The 16,879-nt window shown below is 47.0% G+C and overlaps 1 protein-coding gene across 1 annotated transcript in view; it reads left to right on the top strand.

Moving 5' to 3' along the window:
* Nucleotides 1–16,879, top strand: part of egflam (EGF-like, fibronectin type III and laminin G domains) — a 190,728-nt gene that overhangs the window by 85,652 nt on the left and 88,197 nt on the right. Inside the window, exons 8-9 of the mRNA XM_085968609.1 lie at nucleotides 707–822; nucleotides 12,984–13,269. Of these exons, the coding sequence (XP_085824735.1) occupies nucleotides 707–822; nucleotides 12,984–13,269 (402 nt within the window). The remainder of the gene's footprint in view (nucleotides 1–706; nucleotides 823–12,983; nucleotides 13,270–16,879) is intronic.

Below are 16,879 nucleotides of genomic sequence, written 5' to 3'. Positions count from 1 at the left end.
CAAAAATCTATCAATCTCATTTGGAAATTTTCAATTGACCTCCAGCCTCAAGAGCTTTTTGGGGGAGAGAGTTCCAGATTTCCACCACCCTTTGTGTGAAGAAGTGTTTTCTGACATCACCCCTGAACGGCCTGCCTCTAATTTTAAGGTCCTGCCCCCTTGTTCTGGACTCCCCCCACCAGAGGAAAGAGTTTCCCTCTCAATCTACCCTATCACCTCCTTTAATCATCTTAAACACCTCAATTAGATCGCTCCTTAATCTTCCATACTCAAGGGAATACAAGCCTAAACTATGCAGCCAGGATTAGATGATGAAATAAATAATGGAGAAGGAATGGAAGACGGAGGGAGGGGAGGAGGTCCACAATTTTGAGGCCCTGGGTAAGAATGAGTTGGGAGTAGAGCGAGACTGTTTGAGGGAACACTGGGAGTGAATTGGCCACTCTCTCGGGTTTCTTGCCTTCCCTTCACTCTGCTTCCATTCTGATTAAATCCTGATTAACGGCTTCACTGCTTCAAGTCTCATCTCAGCCTCCTCGCTCAACAGCTGGGCTGCGTTGACAGCTGGGCAGATGTTGGCTTGCTTGGCGATTTGGCCCTTTGTTGGTAACGGTGGGAAGTGTTTCTCCTTTTGGGAGGGGTGGGGGTGGGGCACTGGCGGTTTGACACGCGACGACTGACACCGCTCTTGGTTTGCTTCACGTAGATGTGGAGGAACTGGGCAGCGGCCATTATGGACGGCGCTACATCGTGGACACTGGGATTGGCGATGATGACGGGTTTGCCACCGATGATTCCGACTTTGATGTTTACATCGAGAAGGTAATGGAGAATCGAGCGACGGGTGAAAACAAAAGATGGAGGGGGGGCGGTGGGGGTTGGCGGTGTGGGGTGTCCCCAAATCTCTGCCGAAGAGGCACGGCGGGTGATACAGCCCAACCTTGGCCCCGGCCCCAACCCTCCTCTCCGCACTGGGGACGGCCACATCACCCATTCCCTTGAAGCCGTGGCTTGGCGCTAAGTCGATGATTATTGGCTAGTGTTCTAATCCCAGACTGCGGAGCTTTGCTCCAAAATCTAGCCCCCTCATCCTTGACATCCTTGTGCCAGCCGTGGTTCAGTGGGCAGCACCCTCGCCTCTGAGTCAGAAGGTTTGTGGGTTTCAGGTCCCACTCCAGAGACTCGAGCACAAAAAATCTAGGCTGACGCTCCCAGCGCAGTACTGAGGGAGCGCCGCACTGCCGGAGGTGCCGTCTTTCGGATGAGACATTAAACCGAGGCCCCGTCTGCTCTCTCAGGTGGACGTATAAGATCCCATGGCCGCTACTTCGAAGAAGAGCAGGGGAGTTCTCCCCGGTGTCCTGGGGCCAATATTTATCCCTCAACCAACATCACTAAAAACAGATTATCTGGTCATTGTCACATTGCTGTTTGTGGGAGCTTGCTGTGCACAAAATTGGCTGCCACGTTTCCTACATTACAACAGTGACTACACTTCAAATAGTACTTCATTGGCTGTAAAACGCTTTGGGACGTCCTGAGGTCGTGAAAGGCGCTATATAAATGCAAGTCTATCTTTCTTTCTTTGACCTCTTGGTCCTGGATGGTACAGCGGGAGTTAAGAACAATGGTGGGGATTGTTAGCTTTGGATCTCCCCCTCCCAGCATCCTTCCTCTCCCGAAGGTGCTGACAGTCCTCCAGCATTCCACCCAAATGGCCCGTTCTTCTCCCTCTTGAGCGAGTGCAATTAGCGAGTGCCGGCAGCGGGGGGGGGGGGGGGGAGGTGTCGGAGTGCCACTTCCCCATCCCCGACCCACACCCCGTCTGGGAAAATATAGGCGGGCATTCCATTTCCCAGCACCGATATCAGAACACCGCAGCCTGTGCCAGCGAGCGGTAAAATGATGCGATAGCAAAATACTGCGGATGCTGGAAATCCGAAATAACAACAGGAAACGCTAGAAAAACCCAGCAGGCCAGGCGGCATCGGGGGAGAGAGAAACAGAGTTAACGTTTCAGGTCGATGACCTTTCGTCAGAACTGGGATAAAAAGCAGGAAATGGAAAGCAAGTTTAGGGGCTGGGAAAAGGGGGAGGGGATGAAAGAACAAACGGGAAGGTCAGTGATAGGATAGAAAGCAGGAGAGATTGAGAGACATTGAGAGATATTGAGAGATATTCAAGGCAAGGGGAGGTGGAAATGGGACAGGTTAAGGAGCAAAGGATGGCTCTAGATGGGGTGTGAATTGCGCTGGCAGAATGAAGGACCGCTGAAGGGAGGGAAGCAAAAACAAAATGATGTTGAACCCTCTGCAGGCTGGTGTCCATCTCTCCCCAGTCCAGTCTGAGTTGATGCGGGGCAGGGGGCTGGTCTCCATCGCTCCCCAGCCCAGTCTGAGTTGATGCGGGGGGCAGGGGGCTGATCTCCATCCCTCCCCAGCCCAGTCTGAGTTGATGCAGGGCAGGGGGCTGGTCTCCTTGGAAGGGAGAGGAGTGGGAAAAAACAATCAACCCGGGTTCCCGCCCCTGACAGAAAGACTCGCAGTTCTACAGTGCATTTCACAACCACCGGACAGCCAGTGAAGTATTTTTTGAAGTGGAGTCACTGTTGTAATGTAGGAAACGTGGCAGCCAATTTTGCGCACAGCAAGCTCCCACAAACAGCAATGTGATAATGACCAGATAATCTGTTTTAGCGATGTTGGGTGAGGGACAAATATTGGCCCCAGGACGAATTCCCCTGCTCTTCTTGATACAGTGCCACGGGATCTTTTACATCCAGCTGAGAGAGTAGACGGGGCCTCGGTTTAACGTCTCTTCTGAAAGACGGCACCTCTGACAGTGCAGCACTCCCTCAGCCCTGCACTGGGAGTGTCAGCCTAGATTTTTGTGCTCAAGTCTCTGGAGTGGGACTTGAACCCACGACCTTTCTGACTCAGAAGCGAGAGTGCAGCCCACCGAGCCACGACTGACAGCTATCCAGCGGGCCCCTCCTGTCTTTCCCACTCCCCGCTGTAACGTGCAGTTGTCCGGGTGGAAGCTGAAGGCAGGATCGTGAAGCCCTCGGCGGTCGACCAGCCCACTTACGCCCACACAATACGAAGTGTGAGGCTGGCAGGCTGCCTGTCGCAGCTCCCGTGGAACGTGTCTCAGCCGGAGCCTGAGGAGCAACTTGGAATGGGGCGCGGAGAGTATATAAAACTAAAATCAGTGGGAGTTCCTGTCGGATTCGACCTGGGGCTCAGGCACATCTGTTGAATTACTTGGGATGGTTATCAGAGCAAAGCACAGCTTTGTTTGGTGCTGGGTTCAATGCAACTGTTGGGAGTGGGAGGCCGAGTCTGGCAGGATGTGACTTTGTAAACACAGCCCAACTAACTCAAACACTTGCTGGAAGTTTCTGCTAAAGTAATCTGTCCCCGGCTAAAACCCCACTGGGAGGGAAATCCAGCGTCCAATTTAACTCAGGAAAACAATAGATGTCTTCCCAGAGCCCGAGCAGCAGCTGTGGCCTGCACACTGCACAGCGGACTCGCTCCGAACACAAACAGCTCTCTCCAGCAGGGTCTCCCTCTCCCTCACCATCTCAATTCAATTCAATTCAATTCAAATCGCTTTATTGGCATGACAAGGTACATCTTATGTTGCCAAAGCATCGAAAAACATTCACGGTTGAACACATAAATACAGATCTATCCATACAGTGTATAAACAGATATATCCCTGAGTGTATAAATATACATTCGTATAATTTGTATATACTCTTTTCTTATATTTAGTGGTTGTCCCTCTGTTTATGGCAAGCTGTAACATAGGTTACACAATTTCTCTCTTCCCCTAGTAGGTATGGGAGTTTTTGGTCGTCATTCAAATTTCTGAATTCAGGGCATGTGTGAGAATTTTTGATAGAAATTCTCCCTGATGCCCTGATATTTTCCACAAGCTGTGAGGAAGTGCATCTCTGTCTCCACCACTCCCTGACTGCAGTGAGAGCATATCCTGTCCTCTCTTGGTAGCCGGGTCTGCCTGTGTCTACCTTTTTCGATCGCCAGGCTATGTTCACTAAGTCTGTACATTGTCAAGGTTTTTCTCAGTTTGCTATCCTTTACCCTGGTCAGGTAATCAGCCATGTTGTATTGTCTGTTTAGGGCCAAGTAGCAATTGAGTTTGCTTTGGGTTTTTGTTGTTTCTGCCCAATATGACAGATAGTTTTCCTTTTGCTTAGCGACGATTATGTTGGGTCGAATTCTTTGTGTTACGCTGTCACTGTCCTGGGGCTGGTTATTGTTAGTAGTGTTAGTAGTTACTTCACTGAGTCCCAGGACTAGTTGACTGAGGGTATTCTTCTTTATGGTCCTCTCTTGGCATTTCAGGGCTTCGTAATGATAGCATTGGGGGTTGCTCATTTCTAGGTGTTTCCAAAATTTGGTGGCTCTTTTTTGGATAGTGATTATTAATGGATATTGGCCTCGTTCTGCCCTGCATGCATTGTTTACGGTTTTCCTTTGAGTCCGGAGGATACTTTTACAGAATTCTGCATGTAGGATCTCAATTGGGTGTTTGTCCCATTTTGCAAATTCTTGTTGTGTTAGCGGTCCCCACACCTCACTGTCATAGAGTGCAATTGGTTCAATTACTGATTTGAAAATTTTGAGCCAAATGCTAATTGGGATTTCTATTTGGATTGATTTTTTAATGGCATAGAAAGCCCTTCTTGCTTTCTCTTTCAGTTCATTCACAGCCAGATGAAAATTTCCCGTAGAACTGATTTTTAAGCCCAAGTATGTGTAGTTAGTGGTTTGTTCAATTTTGGTTGTTCCTAGTGTGAAATTTATTTTGGGACCCTGATGTTTGGATCTTTGCTGGAACACAAGGACTTTGGTTTTTTGGGGATTTATTGTCAGGGCCCAGGTCTGGCAGAACGACTCCAGCAGATCCAGGTTCTGCTGTAGACCCTCCTTAGTTGGTGACAGCAGAACCAGGTCATCTGCATAGAGGAGGAATTTAACCTTGGATTCATATAGGGTGAGGCCGGGTGCTGTAGATTGTTCAAGTAGTTTTGCCAATTCATTTATGTAAATATTAAAGAGTGTCGGTGAGATGGGCGAGCCCTGCGTCACCCCCCGCCCCTGTGGGAAGTATTTTGTTTGTTTGTCTCCAATTTTAACTGCACATTTGTTGTTTGTATACATTGATTTAATTACATCATATGTTTTTCCCCCTACCCCGCTTTCGATAAGTTTCAGGAATAAACCGTCGTGCCAGATGGAATCGAAAGCCTTCTGGAAATCTATAAAGCATGCGTAGATTTTGCTTTTGTTTTGATGAACGTGTTTGTCAATTAGGGTCTGTAGGGTGAAGATATGATCTGATGCTCTATAGTTTGGCAGGAATCCAATTTGGCTTTTACTCAAGACATTGTGCTCCTCAAGGAAGTTTATAAGTCTTTTGTTTATGATACTACAGAATACCTTCCCCAGGTTACTGTTTACACAGATGCCTCGATAGTTATTTGGGTCGACTTTGCCCCCACTTTTGTATATGGGCGTTATGAGTCCTTTGTTCCAGATATCAGGGAAGTAACCGACACTCAGAACCAAGTTGAAGAGTTTTAGGATAGCCAGTTTCATTTTATCGTCTGTGTGTTTAATCATCTCGCTTAGTATGCCGTCTGCACCGCAAGCTTTTCCTAGTCGCAGGTCCTTGAGTTTTTCAACTAGTTCTTTTTCTGTTATTATGGAGTCTAGCGGGTTTTGGTTATCTTTTATGGCCATTTCGAGCTTTTCCAGGAAGTGCTGTCAAGACTTATAAATACTACGGCCCCAAAATAGTAAATTTAAAAAGCCACATTTTTTAAATAAACTATAAATTACATGAAATAACTATTTTAAACAATAATTTAAATTTTTGAAAAAAATAATTACATTTTCTAACGGGGTTAAAAATAAACTTACCTTGCTTTAAAGTATTTAAAAATAATAAACCTGTGGAAAAAATGTTTTAATTTTAATTAATTCACCACTTACCTTGTAAAAAGCAGGCCTTACGCCTGCTTTTTACATTTCTAACTTCTGCAGGCTTACGTTCCCGGGAAAACCTGTTAAAAAGACCGAAGTTCGATGCGCACGCGCAGCCCCTCCTGCGCAGGCATTCGACCTCTGAACCCCTTCGTTCAGAGGAACGGAAGTGCCGGTTTCCCGCGCATGCAGGAAACCGGCACTTCCATCGGGTCCACACGTGAGTACCCTGTGTGTACTCATGCGTTGGGACCCGAATTTCTGGGCCATTAAATGAATTGGCCTCAACTGCCTTCTGTGGTAGAGAATTCCACAGGTTCACCACTCTCTGGGTGTAGAAATTCCTCCTCATCTCTGTCCTAAATGGCTTACCCCTTATCCTTAGACTGTGACCCCTGGTTCTGGACTCCCCCGCCATCGGGAACATCCTTCCTGCATCTAGTCTGTCTAGTCCTGTTAGATTTTTACAAGTTTCAATGAGATCCCTCTCATTCTTCTAAATTCTAGCGAATATAAGCCTAATCGACCCAATCTCTCCTGAAATGTCATTCCTGCCATCCCAGGTCATCAGTCTGGTGAAACTTCGCTGCACTCTCTCCATGGTAAGAACATCCTTCCTCAGATAAGGCGACCAAAACTGCACACAATACTCAAGGTGTTGTCTCACCAAGGCCCTGTACAACTGCAGCAAGACATCCTTGTTCCTGTACTCGAATCCTCTCGCTATGAAGGCCAACATACCATTTGTCTTCTTAACCGCCTGCTGCACCTGCATGCTTACCTTCAGCGACTGGTGCACAAGGACACCCAGGTCTCGTTGCACTTGCCCTTTTCCCAATCTATTGCCGTTCAGATAATAATCTGTCTTCCTGTTTTTGCCACCGAAGTGGATAACCTCGCATTTATCCACATTATACTGCATTTGCCATGCATCTGCCCAATCACCCAACCCGTCCAAATCATACTGGAGTTTCTCTGCATCCTCCTCACAGCACACACGCCCACCCAGCTTTGTGTCATCTGCAAACTTGGAGATATTACATCTAGTTCCCTCGTCTAGATCATTAATATATATTGTGAATAGCTGGGGTCCCAGGACTGATCCCTGCGGTACCCCACTAGTCACTGCCTGCCACTCAGAAAAAGTCCCGTTTATTCCAACTCTTTGCTTCCTGTCTGCCAACCAGTTCTCTATCCAAGACAGTACCTTACCCCCAATCCCATGTGCTTTAACTTTGCACGCTAATCTCTTATGCGAGACCTTATCGAAAGCCTTCTGAAAGTCCAAATACACCACATCCACTGGTTCTCCCTTATCTGTTCTCCAAGTTACATCCTCAAAAAATTCCAGTAGATTAGTCAAGCATAATTTACCTTTTGTAAATCCATGTTGACTTTGTCCGATCTTGTCACTGTTTTCCAAGTTCATGGACTCTACCCACCCATTTAATCTCCTCCCACAGCCCCTGTTCCCTCTACCCTATCATAGACTCTATCGGGTCCTGCTCTCGTCTGCCAAAACTGCTCAGTATTCTAGAATCATTCTGGAACTCAAACAACAACCCTCTTCTCCGCTACAAACCGTCTTCTTAAATCCTCTCCCCTGCCTCCTCCACCCTCACCTCCAACAACACATGTGAGGAGCTCATGGACTTCTTTGTCACTAATATTGAGACCATCCGTTCAGCAGCCTCTTCCGCTTCCCTCCCTCCCCCTAGCCCACTGGACCAAACTTTCCCTAAGGTTCCCCCCCTGCCCTATCCCTGAACTCGCATCCTATCTCCCCATATGCCCTCTCCGCGCTGATCTTGTCTATGAGACCCACCTCCTGCTCCCTCGATCCTATTCCCTCTGAACTGCTGATCACCCAACTTCCCTTCCTGGCCCTCATGTTAGTTGATATCGTTAACAGTTCCCTCTCCTCAGGTACTGTCCCTCTCTCCTTCAAATCTGCCATCATCACCCCTCTCCTGAAAAAATCCCCTCTGTCCTTGCAAACTTCCTTCCTGTCTCTAAGCCCCCATTCCTCTCTAAAGTCCCTGGATGTGATGTTGCCTCCAAAATCCATGCCCATCTTTCCCCCAGCTCCATGTTTGAGCCCCTCCAATCAGGTTTCTGCCCCGCCACAGTACTGAAGCGGCCCTCATCAATGTCACAAATGACGGGGAGGTGGTTTGCAGTGGTGTTCCCCAAGGCTCAGGTTTGGGTCCATTACTCTTTGCAATTTTTATAAACGACCTAGACTCGGGTGGAGGGAGCAGCATTGTAAAGTTTGCAGATGATACGAAACTTGGCAAAGTAGTAGATAATGATGAGGATAGTTATAGGCTTCAGGCTGACATAGACAGGATGGCGAATTGGGCAGAAGCACGGCAGATGGAGTTCAACGTGTGAAATGGTGCACTTTGGGAGGACTACTATAGAAAGACAGTTTACTATAAATGGCACGATTTTGAAAAGTGTAGATGAGCAGAGAGACCTTGGTGTCCATATACACAAATCCTTAAAGGTGGCAGGGCACGTTGATAAGGTGGTTAAAGAAGCTCATGGGTTACTTGGGGTTTATAAATAGAGGGACAGAATATAAAAGCAGAGTGATCAGGCTAGAACTTTATAAATCACTGGTTAGACCTCAGCTGGAGTAATGTGGACAATTCTGGGCCCCAGACTTCAGGAAAGATGTAAAGGCCTTAGAGAGGGTAGAGAGGAGGTTTATCAGGATGTTACCTTCAGTTCTGAGGAGAGGTTGGAAAAGTTGGGACTGTTCTCCTTGGAACAGAAGGTGAAGAGGTGACCGAATAGAGGTTTTCAAGATGATGAGAGGTTTTGTTAGAGTAGAGAGAGAAAAACGATTCCCTCTGGCGAGTGGGTCAATAACCAGAGGTCATAGATTCAAAATAATTGGAAAAAGATCCAGAGGGGAGAAGAGGAGAAATCTTTTCACTCAGAGTCGTGGGGATCGGGAACGCTCGACCTGAAAAGGTGCTGGAAGCTGATTCCATCAATTATTTGAAAAGGGAGTCGGACGGTACTGGAGGATGAGGAACTCACAGGGGTACGGACAGAAAGCGGGGGAGTGGGATTGAGCACGACTGCTCGTTCAAAGAGCCAACACAGGCACGACGGGCCGAATGGCCTCCTTCTGTGCTGCAAGTTTCTATGAATCTATGACATCCTATATGACTGTGACCATGGTAAACTATCCCTCCTCATCTTTCTTGACCTGTCTGCAGCCTTTGACAAGGTTGACCACACTATCCTCCCCAACGCCTCTCCACTGTCGTCCAGCTGGGTGGGACTGCACTCGCCTGGTTCCATTCTTATCCATCCAGTCGTAGCCAGAGAATCACCTGCAGTGTCTTCTCTTCCTGCTCCCGTATCATTACCTCTGGCGTCCCCCAAGGATCTATCCTTGGACCCCTCCTATTTCTCATCTACATGCTGCCCCTTGGCGACATCATCCGAAAACACAGCGTCAGTTTCCACATGTACGCAATTGCAATGGCATAAGGGCAGAACTGGCTAAAGTGGACCGGAAAAATAAATGAAAGGGTAAGACAGTGGAAATGCAGTGGCGGACATTTAAGGAGATATTTCATAACTCTCAACAAAAATATATTCCAGTGAGAAAGAAAGATTTTAAGAGAAGGGAGCACCATCCGTGGCTAACTAAGGCAGTAAAGGATGGTATCAAATTGAAAACAAAGGCATACAATGTTGCCAAGATTGGTGGGAGGCCAGAAGATTGGGAAATTTTTAAAAACCAGCAAAGGATGACTAAAAAAACAATAGAGAGAGAAGATGAATTATGAGAGTAAACTGGTTAGAAATATTGAAACAGAAAGTAAGAGCTTCTAAAGGTATATAAAAAGGAAGAGAGTAGCTAAAGTAAACATTGGCCCCTTAGAGGATGAGACTGGGGAATTAATAATGGGGAATGGGGAAATGGCAGAGACTCTGAACAAATATTTTGTATCTGTCTTCACGGTAGAAGACACTAACAACATCCCAATAATGGATAATCAAGGGGCCACAGGGAGTGGGGAACTAAAGACAATCACTATCACTAAGGAAATAGTATCTGGTAAAATAATGGGACTAAAAGACGACAAGTCCCCTGGACCTGATGGCCTGCATCTCAGGGTCTTAAAAGAAGTGGCTGCAGAGATAGTGGATGCATTGGTTGCAATATACCAAAATTCCCTGGACTCTGGAGAGGTCCCAGCGGATTGGAAAACCACAAATGTAACACACCTATTTAAGAAAGGAGGGAGACAGAAAGCAGGAAACTATAGACCAGTTAGCCTAACATCTGTTGTTGGGAAAATGCTGGCGTCCTTCATCAAGGAAGCAGTAGCAGGGCATTTGGAAAATCATAATATAGTCAAGCAGAGTCAGCATGGTTTTAGGAAAGGGAAATCATGTTTAACAAATTTGCTGGAGTTCTTTGAGGATGTAACGAGCAGGTTGGACAAAGGTGAGCCAGTAGATGTGGTGTATTTGGATTTCCAGAAGGCATTTGATAAGGTGCCACATAAAAGGTTACTGCATAAGATAAGAGCTCACAGAATTGGAGGTAATATATTAGCATGGATAGAGAATTGGCTAACTAACAGAAAGCAGAGAGTCAGGATAAATGGGTCATTTTCCGGTTGGCAAACGGTAACTAGTGGGGTGCCACAGGGATTGGTGCTGGGGCCTCAACTATTTACAATCTACATTAATGACTTGGGTGAAGGGACCGAGTGTAATGTAGCCAAGTTTGCAGATGATACAAAGATGGGTGGGAAAGCAAGTTGTGCAGAGGACTCAAAGAATCTGCAAAGGGATATAGACAGGCTAAGTGAGTGGGCACGTGAAGTATAATGTAGGAAAGTGCAAGGTTATCCACTTTGGCAGGAAAAATAAAAAAGCAAATTATTATTTAAACGGAGAGAGATTACAAAATGCTACAGTTCAGAGGGACCTGGGGGTCCTTGTGCATGAAACACAAAAAATTAGTATGCAGGTAGAGCAAGTAATCAGGAAGGCAAATGGAATGTTGGCCTTTATTTCAAGGGGGCTGGAGTATAAAAGCAGGGAAGTCCTGCTACAACTGTACAGGGTATTGGTGAGACCACACCTTGAGTACTGCGTACAGTTTTGGTCTCCTTATTTAAGGAAGGATATACTTGCATTGGAGGCAGTTCAGAGAAGATTCACTAGGTTAATTCCAGAGATGAGTGGGTTGACTTATGAAGAAAGGTTGAGCAGGCTGGGCCTATACTCATTGGAATTTAGAAGAATGAGAGGTGATCTTGTCAAAACATATAAGATACTGAGGGGGCTCGACAAGGTAGATGCAGAGAGGATGTTTCTCCTCGTGGGGAAATCTAGAACTCGGGGGCATAGTTTCAGAATAAAGGGTCGCCCTTTTAGAACTGAGATGAGGAGGAATTTCTTCTCTCAGAGGGTCGTAAATCTGTGGAATTCTCTGCCCCAGAGAGCCGTGGAGGCCGGGTCATTAAATACATTTAAGGTGGAGATAGACAGATTTTTGCAAGATAAGGGAGTGAAGGGTTATGGGAAGTGGGCTGGGAAGTGGCTTTGAGCCCTAGATCAGCCATGATCTTATTGAATGGCGGAGCAGGCTCGAGGGGCCAAGTGGCCTATTCCTGCTCCTATTTCTTATGTTCTTATGTACCTCTCTCAACCCCTCCACTGTCTCTAATTTGTCTGATTGGTTGTCCAACTTCCAGTTCTGGATGAGCAGAAATTTCTTCCAACTAAATATAAGGAATAACAAAACCATTGTCTTCGATCCCCGCCACAAACTCCGTTCCCTAGCCACCGACTCCATCCCTCTCCCTGGCCTGAAGCTGAACCACAGAGTTCGCAGCCTTGGTGTCGTATTTGAACAGAGCTGAGCTTCCGACCACGTATCCACTTCATCACCAAGGCCGCCTACTTCCACCTCCTTAACATCACTCGACTCCGCCCCTGCCTCAGCTCATCTGCTGCTGAAACCCTCATCCATACCTCTGTTACCTCTAGACTTGACTATTTCAATACTCTCCTGGCCGGCCTTCCACTTGGCACCCTCTGTAAAACTTGAAGTGATCCAAAACCCGGCTGCCTGTGTCCTAACTCGCACCAAGTCCCGTTCGCCCATCACCCCTGTGCTCACTGACCTACATTGGCTCCCGGTTAAGCAACGCCTCGATTGTAAAATTCTCATTCTCGTTTTCAAATCCCTCCATGGCCTCGCCCCTCCCTATCTCTGTAATCTCCTCCAGCCCCACAACCCTCCCGAGATCTCTGCGCTCCTCCAACTCTGGCCTCTTGAGCATCCCTGATTTTAATTGCTCCACCATTGGCGGCCATGCCTTCAGCTGGCCTAAGCTCTGGAATTCCCTCCCTAAACCTCTCCGCCTCTCTTTCCTCCTTACAGACACTCCTTAAAACCTAGCTCACCTGCCCTAATATCTCTTTATGTGGCTCGGTGTCAAATGTTGTTTGATAATCGCACCTTGGGACGTTTTACTACATTAAAGGTGCTATATAAATGCAAATTGTTGTTGTTGTTTAGTGACACCAAAGCAGAATCTTACTGGCTCAGGGTTGCCAACTCTCCAGGATTGGCCTGGAGTCTCCCGGAATTGAAGATTGATCTCCTGGACACTGCTGGGAGCAACACCGGGAGACACATCATCGAGGCATGAAATCCATTGGCATTTTTCCCCCATTTGTTTTGAAGACTTCTGTTTATTAGTTGTAAAACTATTGGAGATGAGGAGTAAAGGCTGTTTGACCGGGAGGGGCGGTTGGAGGCAGGAGGTCATGTGATGGAACCTCCAGGAATATGTTCCACGGGAGTTGGCGACCCTTGAGGTGCCCAAGTCCCGCTGTGGATTAGCCGCTGTAGGGGCGTCTCACCCTTCGCCACCGAGCCTATAACCTTGAGCCTTTTCCCCTCTCTCTTTGCAGCTTAAATCCCCCTCTATCCTCAAGGGAAGAAACAGAAACTTCCAGGTCGAGACTTGGCTTCAACCGGATCCCCCCACGACCCCGGGGATAACGTCTGCTGTCCGTGCGCCCACCGCTCCAGCCACTACCGCCTCTCCCCGACCCCGTGCGGCTGCCGGGCACGTCCTGGATCTCCCGTGCGAAGAGGCCAACTGTCCGGTCAACAGCTTCTGTACGAGCGACTACGAGAGCGGAGGGTCCCGGTGCCACTGCAACTTGGGAAAAGCCGACGAGAGGTGCAGCAAAGGTGAGGGGGAACCATCAAATTTACAATGAATTTACAAGCAATAAGCAAAGGAGAGAAACACAAAGGGCCAAACTAATTCATAATGAGAGTGTGAAAAAAGCAAGCCTGAAGGCTTTGTATCTTAATGCTAGAAGCATTAGGAACAAGGTGGATGAATTAGTTGTGGAAATAGAGGTAAACAAGTATGATTTGATTGGGATTACAGAAACGTGGCTGCAGGGTGGGCAAGGCTGGGAACTTAACATCCAGGGATATACAATATTTAGGAAGGATCGGCAAAAAGGTAGGGGAGGTGGGGTAGCATTGCTGGTAAAGGAGGGGATTAATGCAATGGAAAGGAAGGATATTAACTCGGATGAAACGGAATCTGTATGGGTAGAAATGAGAAATAGCAAGGGGAGGAAAACGTTAGTGGGTGTGATATATAGGCCTCCAAATAGTAATATGGAGGTGAGGGAAGGCATAAAAAGGGAAATTAGAGAAGCGTGCGATAAGAGCACAGCTGTCATCATGGGTGACTTTAATTTACATATTGATTGGACTACCCAAATTAGTAAAAATTCTGAGGAGGAGGAATTCCTGGAATGTTTTCGGGACGGTTATCTGGACCAATATGTCGAGGAGCCGACTCGAGATCAGGCCATTTTAGACTGGGTATTGTGCAATGAGAAGGGACTTATCAGCAATCTTCTTGTACGAGGCCCCTTGGGTCAGAGCGATCATAATATGATCGAGCTCTCAGTCGAGATGGAGAGTGAGGAAATTGAATCAGAGACTAAGGTCCAGAACTTAAATAAAGGGAATTACGAGGGTCTGAGACGGGAATTGGGTAAGATTGATTGGGTGGTGTTTCTGGGGGGATTGACAGTAGAGAGACAATGGCAAGCATTCAAAGATAGAATGGAAGAATTCCAGAACATGTTTATACCGGTTTGGCATAAAAATAAACCTAAAAAGGTGACTCAACCGTGGATAACGAGGGAAATTAGGGACAGCATAAAATCAAAAAAAAGGGCATATCAACTGGCAAAAAAAAGCACCAGACCGGAAGATTGGGGGCAGTACAGGATACAGCAAAAGAGGACAAAGGGATTAATCAGGAAGGGGAAAATAGAATACGAAAGTAAACTTGCAGCAAACATAAAGACAGACTGCAAAAGCTTTTATCGGTATATCAGGAGGAAAAGACTGGTAAAATCCCAAGTCGGTCCCTTGCAGTCCGATTCGGGAGAATATATAATGGAGAATAAGGAAATGGCAGACCAATTAAACTCATACTTTGGTTCTGTATTCACAAAGGAGGACACAAATAACCTCCCAGGAATATCGGCAAACATGGGGACTAATGAGAGGGAGGAGCTGACAGAAATTAGTATCTCTAGGGATATGGTGTTGGGTAAGTTGAGGGGACTGAAGGCCGACAAATCCCCGGGGCCTGATAAACTACATCCTAGGGTACTTAAGGAGGTGGCCCTGGAGATAGCAGATGCTCTAAGGATCATCTTCCGGAACTCCATTGACTCGGGAACAGTACCCGTGGATTGGAGGGTAGCTAATGTTACCCCAATATTTAAAAAGGGGGGTAGAGAGAAAGCAGGGAATTATAGACCAGTAAGCCTTACATCGGTTGTGGGCAAAATGCTAGAGTCCATTATTAAGGATAAAATAGCGGAGCACTTGACAAATGGGGAAAGGATCGGACAGAGTCAACATGGATTTACAAAGGGTAAATCGTGTTTGACTAATCTGCTGGAATTTTTTGAGGAAGTAACTGGTAAAATAGATGGGGGAGAGCCAGTGGATGTGGTGTACCTTGACTTCCAGAAAGCCTTCGATAAGGTTCCACACAAAAGATTATCATGCAAAATTAAGGCTCATGGAATTGGGGGCAAAGTATTAACGTGGATAGAGAACTGGCTGGCGGATAGAAAACAGAGAGTTGGAATAAACGGCTCGTTTTCGGAGTGGCAGGCAGTGACCAGCGGGGTGCCGCAAGGATCTGTCCTGGGACCCCAGCTGTTCACAATATATATAAATGATCTGGATCAGGGAATTGGATGCAATATTTCCAAATTCGCTGACGACACTAAACTAGGAGGAGGGGTGGGCTCTGATGAGGATGTCAGGAGGCTACAGTGCGATTTGGACAGGTTGGGGGAATGGGCGGATACGTGGCAGATGCACTATAATGTGGATAAATGCGAGGTTATCCACTTTGGGGGTAAAAACAGGAGGGTAGATTATTATCTAAATGGCAATAGATTGGGAGATGGGGAAGTGCAGAGGGACCTGGGTGTTCTTGTGCACCAGTCACTGAAGGAGAGCATGCAGGTGCAACAGGCGATTAAGAAGGCAAATGGTATGTTGGCCTTCATATCAAGGGGGTTCGAGTATAGGAATAGGGATACCTTACTACAGCTGTACAAGGTGCTGGTGAGACCGCATCTGGAGTATTGTGTACAGTTTTGGTCGCCCCATCTGCGGAAGGATGTTCTTGCCATGGAAAGAGTGCAACGGCGATTCACCAGGCTGATACCTGGAATGGCGGGAATGACCTACGAAGAGAGATTAAATAGTTTGGGCTTGTACTCACTGGAGTTTAGAAGATTGAGAGGGGATCTCATCGAAACATATAAAATTATGGCAGGCCTGGACAGGCTGAATTCAGAGAGAATGTTTCCAATGGCCGGGGAGCACAGAACCAGGGGCCACAGTCTAAAAATAGCGGGCAAATCATTTACATAGATACATAGATACATAGATACATAGAAGATAGGAGCAGGAGTAGGCCATTCGGCCCTTCGTGCCTGCTCCGCCATTCGATGAGATCATGGCTGATCCTTTAATTCAGTATCCCGTCCCCGCCTTCTCTCCGTAACCCTTAACCCCTTTTGCCCGTAGAAATATATCTAATTCCCTCTTAAATATATTTAATGAGCTGGCGTACACTGCCCTCTGTGGCAATGAGTTCCACAGGTTCACCACTCTCTGAGTGAAGAAATTCCCCCTCATCTCTGTCCTAAATGGTTTAGCCCTTATCCTTAAATTATGTCCTCTAGTTCTGTTCTCACCCGCCAAGGGAAACATTCCTTCTGCATCCAGTCTGTCTAGACCTGTCAGAATTTTATACACTTCTATGAGGTCCCCTCTCAATCTTCTAAACTCCAGTGTGTACATCCCTAAACTACATAGTCTCTCCTCATAGGTCATTCCCGCCATTCCTGGTATCAGCCTGGTGAATCGCCGCTGCACCCCCTCCATGGCAAGAACATCCTTCCTCAGATGAGGCGACCAAAACTGTACACAGTACTCGAGGTGTGGTCTCACCAGTGCCCTGTACAGCTGCAGCAAGGTATCCCTGTTCCTGTATTCTAACCCTTTTGCTATGAAGGCCAGCATACCGTTTGCCTTCTTGACCGCCTGTTGCACCTGCATGCTCGCCTTCAGTGACTGGTGTACAAGAACACCCAGGTCTCTCTGTACTTCCCCCTCTCCCAATCTATTGCCATTTAAATAATAATTTGCCCTCCCGTTCCTGCACCCAAGGTGGATAACTTCGCACTTGTCCACATTATAGTGCATCTGCCATTTATCCGCCCAATCGCCCAGT

This window comes from Somniosus microcephalus, chromosome 1 (genome assembly GCF_052327205.1).
Source record: "Somniosus microcephalus isolate GS21.2 chromosome 1, FLI_Smic_1.0, whole genome shotgun sequence".
Lineage (NCBI taxonomy): Eukaryota > Metazoa > Chordata > Chondrichthyes > Squaliformes > Somniosidae > Somniosus > Somniosus microcephalus.
Note: the sequence above shows the minus strand (reverse complement) of the source record. Positions and strands in the feature narration are given on the sequence as shown.